Source organism: Notothenia coriiceps, unplaced genomic scaffold, assembly GCF_000735185.1.
Source record: "Notothenia coriiceps isolate Sejong01 unplaced genomic scaffold, NC01 NC01_scaffold00038207, whole genome shotgun sequence".
Lineage (NCBI taxonomy): Eukaryota > Metazoa > Chordata > Actinopteri > Perciformes > Nototheniidae > Notothenia > Notothenia coriiceps.
The window spans coordinates 97,441-105,745 of NW_011370908.1; the positions used below are offsets into that span (position 1 = coordinate 97,441).

At 42.6% G+C, this 8,305-nt stretch overlaps 1 protein-coding gene across 1 annotated transcript in view; it reads right to left on the reverse strand.

Moving 5' to 3' along the window:
* Positions 1 to 8,305, reverse strand: part of magi2a (membrane associated guanylate kinase, WW and PDZ domain containing 2a) — a 45,212-nt gene continuing 36,907 nt past the window's right edge. The window contains exons 16-17 of the mRNA XM_010797628.1: positions 7,024 to 7,162; positions 1 to 3,568 (exon numbers count right to left, since the gene is read on the reverse strand). Coding sequence (XP_010795930.1) covers positions 2,949 to 3,568; positions 7,024 to 7,162 — 759 coding nt within the window. The 3' untranslated portion in view covers positions 1 to 2,948. The remainder of the gene's footprint in view (positions 3,569 to 7,023; positions 7,163 to 8,305) is intronic.

The window sequence follows — 8,305 nt, forward strand, 5'->3', positions numbered from 1 at the left end:
GTTGTGTCAAGATTTTCCTTTATTTTGACAGCTTTTCAGAGTATCATACAGGTAAACAAGATTTTTGCAAAAGTTAATATATCCATAGTGTTGCATTTCATAAAAATAGTTGCTCCACTTACAGTCTTTGTGACCATCAATAGTACACGGAGTCATATTTATAGAGATATTTGTTCAGGGTCTATACACTGCTATAACACTACACAGTGATACCGAGCCGCGGGGTGTGTTGTTTCCACACACACACACTTTCACACTTCTGGATGTTTTTTTTGTTTGTTTTTGCTTTCCATAGCAAACTACTTACAATTTTGCTCAATGGAGACAGCTCAGATGTTCAAAGCAGTGAGTTGTGCAAAGGTTGAGCAAAAATATGCATTCTTTTTACATTTCAACTGAAAATAAAGAAGAAGTCTGGTCAAATGGTGCATAATGATTCAGTGTGGAGGCTTTTTTTAAATGTTAAAGTTAGTTTATGGCCTTTTTTTGTGTGATTTCGTCCTCTGCACAGCCGTTACATGTGACTGCAGGTCTGGGTCTGGCTGCTGATTTTCTCCTTATCTTTCTCCAAGCCTCTGTGAGAGATTGTGCTTTAAAGTCACTCGGCTTATTCTTTATGTAATTACGGATCACAATGGCAAACATAATGACTTGTCTCCGTTTGTTCTTTTATTCTTTAAACACTGTTTGCACTTCCTCCAGCACAGGGAGGAGAGCTCTGCTCTGGGATTATGACTGTGAGTGTTGGATAATTCACAGGAAATGCTTCCCTCGCTGTGGCTGATTTGTTGATCTCAAAATTGACAATTTGTGTAAAACCCCCTTCCCCTGAACATAAAGTGTTCAATCACAGCTTAGCATCAAGCTTTGGATTTCTACAAAATGTGAAGCAATGAGCATGAGGCTGTAGTCTGAGCAATACTCAGCATTTCAAGAGTTATAAATGTTTTTATTCTATTATTCTTTACCAACGTTAGCAGCTGTCCTGTTTTTCATTGGATTTGAGTATGTGATCACATATAGATTTTTTTATATCTTAAATACTAGCACTAATAGGCTCTACCCGGCAATAACCGACACAAATTATCCACAAATGATGTTCCCCTTGTGACATGTAGCATTATCCACTATTAGCTCAAGTATGAAGCTTTGAAGTCACGTTTAAGACCCCTTTTTGCAAGATTCTTGTTTTAAAATAAGTCAGCAGCAAGAGCCAGAGACAGTTTCCGACCAACTCATAGAGCCTCATATTAGCTTCAAAAGCTAGCTACAGCTGATAATACAGGCAAGTGACAGTGTGTTGCGAGAAATGAGAAGCGGCTTTTGTTTACTTCGGTGCAAAATCATAGACCAAGTTTATTAAAACTGGGTAGAAAAACGTTGGTAATCGGCTACTTTTATTAAATGTGTCGTGCCAGAATGGAACACTTGACAGGCATAGCAACAGGGGGACAGGGCTTAGCAAATTGTCAATTTTTAGGTAGTATAAAAATGTAAACATGGAAATAAGACCTTCAAATAAGTCCAGTTCTGGAGCAGGTGTGTGAGCTGAACATGTTTCTGATCTACAGGGAGCTTTGGCATGTAGATGTTTATTTGACACAGTGTAGAAAGAATCACCAAAAACTAATCTTAGTCATTCACTGAAAGTCGCTGCGACAGGTGCATCCTCTCATCATTCGATCAGGAAACGATAGAAAGGCTTCATATTCAGAATGGAGCGCTCTCATTCACTCACAGATTGTTAGGTGAGCGAGCTTCAGACCACGTCAGATCTTAGTACTTTAGTTTGGTTTGGGTGCAAAGCCCTGCTCTGTACTGACATTTGAACACACCGTCCAAAAAAAAGAAGTAATGAAAACTGTCCTGACGCAAAATGAAGTCAACAGTTCTGATTATGGACTTTGTTTTCATACATAAGCTTGTGAAATAAGTTATATATTTCACTATCACACTGGTATCTGAAAAAATACAGTTTATTATTCATATCTGTAGAGTTGGTGTTGTATAGCAGCCTGTTTTGAACCCTCTTAAGTGGTTTGGAGTTTGACCTTTGACCTAAAAGCCACTCTGTCTCAGTCTAAGGCACTCTGCCCCTCGGTCGCTGTCCTGCGAGCTCCTTCCTCTCAGCGTCCGGCTGGACACCGCCGTCACGGATTGCTTTTTTTCGTTTCGCACAGAAATGAGAAAAATGGATTGAGAAGATATCCCCACTGAACTCTGGATGATTCAAGCGCAAAGAAAACGGAGAACTGCAGCCGAGAGCCCGACCTGCATCACATCCGTCCATGTAGCGCCGTTTAGCTCGTGGTTTAGCGCGGGCTAGAATCCACTTCCATCCAGCTCAATTCACTTAAAGATGATCTTATTTACAAAATGATCCCACATATTCATTATAATATATCTTTGTCTATAATCTTGTGATAGATCCAGGCCCACACAGTCTCTCCTTTAAGGCAAAGTTCTGTCGATGAGTAGATCTCATCTCCGCTGTCACTCTTTGTTCCATTCGCTCTCGTCAAAAACAGGCAAACCTTCTCTGTAACATTCCATAAAACAGAATCCGTTTTGAAGATATATATATATATTTATAAAAAAATCCCATCACAGCCGACAGTTTCCTCCTGCCAGTTGTTTTTATTTGCATGTTCTTCTCAGGGAGATCTTTAAAGTTTGTGATTCTTCCCACATTCTACTTGCTCTTCCATATTATTATTTTTTATATAAAGTGGATGGTTTTCCAGTTCTTAAGGTGGTTGGTGTAAAATATTTCTCAAAATAATTTAGAGTACAATATCATAAATAAAACTCTAAAAACACGTGGTCCAGATCACCCTGCACCCCCCCGTGGTTTTGTCTCTGGAGATTGGGATGGAGTGGAGGGGGGCTGACGGGGGGCAGGAAGTGAGGAGGGGTCAGGTGGGTGTGTCCTGCGGGGGGCCGGGGGGTTACCTGCTCAGGGTGGAGGTGCCTGTGCGCAGCGTGCTGGGCAGCTTGTCTGAGCCAGGGATCTTCCAGGGCCCGGGGGAGACCGTGGCCTTCCTCCCCGCCGCGCTGCTGCTCTTTTGGGGCAGACTGGGCCGGCTCTCTCCCAGGCTCCTCTCAGACTCCCCCTGTTGCACCCCCCCGTAACGCTCCACATCCCCCCTGCTGGTCCCGTTAGTGTGTGGGAGCTGTGGAGACTCGGTGGACTCTCTCTGGAGGTTTCTCTCCTTGGATCTCCCTCTGGTGCTCCTGGAGGGTTTGGGCTCCCCACTCCCCTCCCCCTCAGTAGTCTGCGGGACCCTGGGCCCCTTGTGGGTGGACCTGCCACCCTCCTTCTTGGCTCTGCTGCTCCCTCTCCTCCCCTGGCTGGTCAGATCCCGGTTGGGCAGCTCGGCCTTCTGGGGGCTCTTCGGTCGCTCCGTCTTGCCGACCGGGTCTCGCGGGACGTCCAGAGGCGACAGGTGAGCGGGGTCGGGGGCCAGATGAGATGAAGGCGATGGCATGGAGAGGCTGTCGATGGGAGGGGCTACTTCCGACAGGCTTGGGGAGGCTGAAGGGCGAGCATCCCATGGGGCGGCATTATCTGCGGGCAATAATGTGAAAATCACACACACACACTTCTGCTTTGAAGCTTGCATGCATGCCACTGCACAACCAAACAATACATTAAGAACAATCAGCACAGCAATCGCTTCTATTCTACAAGCTGGGAGTAAATATCAGAGCGGCACTACAACAGACTCCTGGACGTGTCACGGGGTCACCACTGCTTTTATCAATCTGCCTCCGCAGCTCTCTTTAGAGCCCAGGTCAATCTGAGACCTTGGCGGAAAATCGAAAACAGGTTTAATGAAATGGATGATGTGCCAAACAGGGTGGTGCTTTAGCGAGAATGGAACCCTCGGGGGCCGAGTGTCTCTCTCTCTCTCTCTCTTAAGCCTGGAAAAGTGTGTATCCACAGCTGCAGTGAATCTGCAGATCACTCCTCCGCTACTCTCCACTCTCACGGACTGTTAGCTTCTGTTTCTGCTCCGATGGCTCTCGCTCCCTCGGCCATCAGTCACTTTCTGCGGGCCGGGCAGGGGGCAGAGCTCGCCTAGCTACAGCGACGCCACGAGACCCAATTATAAGCCCACTACCACGCAGCGTTGGAGCACATTACATCCAGGGGTGAGAGGGGGAGAGAGGGCCTGGGTATCCTTTATGTGTGTAGTTCCTGGTTCTTAGTTCATTTGCATTCTATTTGGCCATAACATTTGTTCGGTTTTCATTTAAAAGCCCTTTGTAACTGTTTGAGGTACTAAATATATACGTTGCTTAGTATTATTATTGAGGGCTGGTTCTAATTCTTATACCTATAGTTTGCTGCTGTTTCAAGGACGTTGATAAAGGACCCTGTGTATGTGTATGTGTATGTGTGTGTGTGTTTGTGTGATGGATTCAGGCAGCTGTGATTATCACCTGCTGTGTTAATGCTTGTGTTGAGCTCAGTATAAGCTGCAATACTGCTTCTGCTGAGTCTCCGTAACAGAAAACAATATTTACAATTGTTTTGTATGGAAGGACCATTAAAATGGTTCGGCCTGTTCTTATCAGAGATTTGACTTCCTAATACTGCAATAAGATATCATTTGGTTGCAGAGGAAAGAAGCTATTAAACTCAACGCATACATATCTTTATAAGTTAACTCTAAAGTTAAAAAGTTGTGATCATTTCACATCCAGCTGAACCAGAGCAGCATTAGCATTCATTTGCAGTCGCGCTTGTGTCCACCTGATGAATGTGAATCCAATATTTAGTGACTCCTGAGGGTATATCTGAAAGGTTGTTCTTTAGTTTGTTGTAGTGTCACTTTGATATAAATAGCACAAAGTACTAAGTGTTTTTTTTCAGAGCATTCTTAATTTTTCGCATTTGATGAATATGTGTCCCTGAGCTGCAGATCTAATGCTAGATAGAGGCACCACAACACACACAGACAGGCACACACTAAGTATCATGCACATGCACAAACCATATGTTTTTATGCCATCATCACACTTCTATTTTTGCAATCAGCTGTTCCTGAAAAAGAATCTGAAAATAACTTGCTCCCTTGAACATCGGTATGCTAATGTTTTAAATTGTCGGATTAATCAGCATAGACGATTTGCATAACCTTCCTGTGTGCAAATAAGGTGCCTGTAACCTACAAGTGATGAACATGGTGAATCAAGCCCACGCAGAACATGGTTAGAAATCTGCTTCTGCTCTAAGACAACAGGGGAACAAACGATGTGCAATGATGGAGGACGGTGTCTGCTGGCTGACCACAGTTAGACTCCCTGTGTGCAGATCCCAGAGCAGTACAAGCACCTGAAGGCAAGTATTACAAAAGCTCTCCATACAGAGAGATTAAGTCCCTTGCTGGCAGAAAAAGGCCAACTCGGGGAAACACCATCACCCTCTGTTTCCTGTGTTTAAGGGCTGGGGGGTGACGACAAGGCCAAACGCTGATGAATGTGTCTCGCTGGGGGCTTAAGTGCCGCGGTGCTTCCTCTGAAACCTCTTTCTCTCTAGTGGGATTCTGCGGGAAAGTGAGTTTCGTCCACAAAAGTGAGGGAAGCATTAGAGTTTTATTACCCGCAGTGTCACAAAAATAAATGTCCCCTCCCAAGCTGAGTTGCGCCGGAGTTCACTCGGTAAATAATCGGACAGTTTATGTGTATCTCCTTTCTGGCTGACTCAGGGCTAAGGCTTGTACTGCTATATTTTTGTGCCTTTAGGTAGCTGAGGATTTATCTTTCGGTCAGGAGGAGGGTTATGATCGAAAAATATTACAACCTCCTGCTGAGTGAAGCTTTTTGGGCAATTTTTCCTTAAAAAGGTACAGTTTAACCTAGAATCGAAAATCCATATTTTCACCCCTGAATCTCCCTACAGGGTCAATAAAGGTTTATCTTATCTTTCATTTACATTACCTTATCTTATGTTACCCTGTCTTACCTTATCTTGTCTTACCTTATCTTGTCTTACCTTATCTTGTCTTGTCTTACCTTATCTTACCCTGTCTTGCCTTACCTTAACTGACCTAATCTTACATTACCTTACCTCATCTTAACTTATCTCTTCTTACCTTATCTTGTCTTACCTTATCTTGTCTTACCTTATCTTATCTTACCTTATCTTATCCTGCCTTACCTCATCTTAACTTATCTTATATTTCCTTGTCTTACCATACCATATCTAATCTTACCTTACCTCATCTTAACTTACCTTGTCTTAACTTACCTTGTCTTAACTTACCTCGTCTTACCTTAGCTTGTCTTACCTTAGCTTGTCTTACCTTAGCTTGTCTTACCTTAGCTTGTCTTACCTTAGCTTGTCTTACTTGACCTCATCTCATCTTACCTATAGTGCTAATTATCAGTCTTTCTTAAGGTTAGTTGCCAAGTTTTGGTTAAATCAGCCTCAGTCTTTTTTAGCAGGAACTACTTTTTTTCCTGCCAACATACTGCTGTGCAAGTGAGCTTTTGAAATGGCAGAATTATTATGAAAGTGCAGCGTGCATCTTCAACAGGTGGTTACAACAACACAACACACAAAAACCACAGCACAGAAAGCCAGGGTTACGTGAAGAGAAAAACATTCGTATGATCACAAACCGTGTCTTTAGAGTGGCCCATTAGGAAGAAATAGGGGGAGCCATGCGTGTCACTTTTCATGCACATGGAGAGACTGGAAGATACCATTCCTATAGAAGGGGAAGTAACAACCTAGACCAATCAATTAGTGATAGGTCACTGAAATGGACAGAAGATAAACTAGTGTTAGTCCAGATAGAAAAGACAGTTATTTGTTTACAGCATAGTGAACTGCAGAGAGTACAGAATCAATAAAGACAGAAGATTTCACATGATATTCAGTAGATGCATGCTGGAACAGTGTTATTAAGAGTTAAAGTGATATTAAGACAGTAATGAAAGTACAATCTATGAGTTAAAAGAGAGGAAATAATGATCCTGCAGATAAAGAAAGGTTAAGGTGTAGATACTTACCATACTCTGGGACCTGCCCCGTGCCCCTCTTCAGGAGGAGGCGGACGCGCCGGCCCCCGGACTTGATCAGCTCGATGGCCCGGGCGTGGCTCATGTCCCGCGTGGTCTCTCCGTTGATCTCAATGATTTGGTCCCCAACCTGGATGGAGTATGAGACAGAGAGTCAAATAAGTTAATGTTAGACAGAAATGCAAGCTGACATGTTCGAAATACACATTTTCCTCGTCCAATGTTAAAATAAAAAACACTCCATATGGAAATATATGGTTTAGACGTTTTGCGCTGGTACAAATAATCAAGAATTTATAGATCTCACCTTGCTTTACACATAAAAATATTCAGAGGATAAGTTCCATATTGCTTGAGAATATACTCTATGGAGGCGTTTTATTAGTAATTATTTAACAAATGAACGACGTTCTGTTGCAGAGCTTGTAGAACTTTTCTCCCCAAATATTTGGTTTACTTCGCATCCAATGCAATTAATTGAATTCATTTTGCATTTGATTTTCCTTGATTAACAACGGAGGATATTTTGTATCGTGGTAATGCAGCGGTTTTATAGAATATCAATGGGAAAGTTGTTCTTGAAGGAGGAAAGTAGTCTTTAAGCTGCCAAAACGTTAGGAAACTTTGATTAGTCATTGATAAACATTGACTTCAGAGCAGTCGAGTACAGCGAGCAGTGGATCAGAGCTGAAGCTGCATCGTTAAAGCTCTGGGAGCACTCACTGTGAAGCATGGGGATAAACCAAATTGAAAGGGCGCGGCACCCTTTCACATCGGGAACATAGTAAAGAGGAGCATCAAAAAAAATCTTTGCAATTTAAAATCTGAATAAAGATATAGATATGAATCAAATGAAGAGCATTTAAGAATCCTGACGAGATATACATTGTGGAAATAATTAAAAGAAAAACTAGTGGGACCAATCTCGTTAAATAAAGGTTTGAAATGAAATGAAGTTCCATAAACCAAGCAGATGAATAAGTGTATTTGCATACGTGTCAACTGTGATGATCACACTGCATATTAAATCAAAGCTTATTTAATATTGAAGGACTGAAGGATCACTAAGGATCTATAATTAATTATTAGTTATTTAGCATTACCAGCCATGAACTGGTGTCAGTTATAACTTATTTTAATGTGGAAATTGGATGGCATAATAGCTCTTTGAAACTTTTCGGGACACAGCGATGTATACCAATAACCTGCCCATTTACCGGAACAATTCTCTGTTTTTTGACCGAGTCGCGGGTCAAACGTCACACTCTCTCCC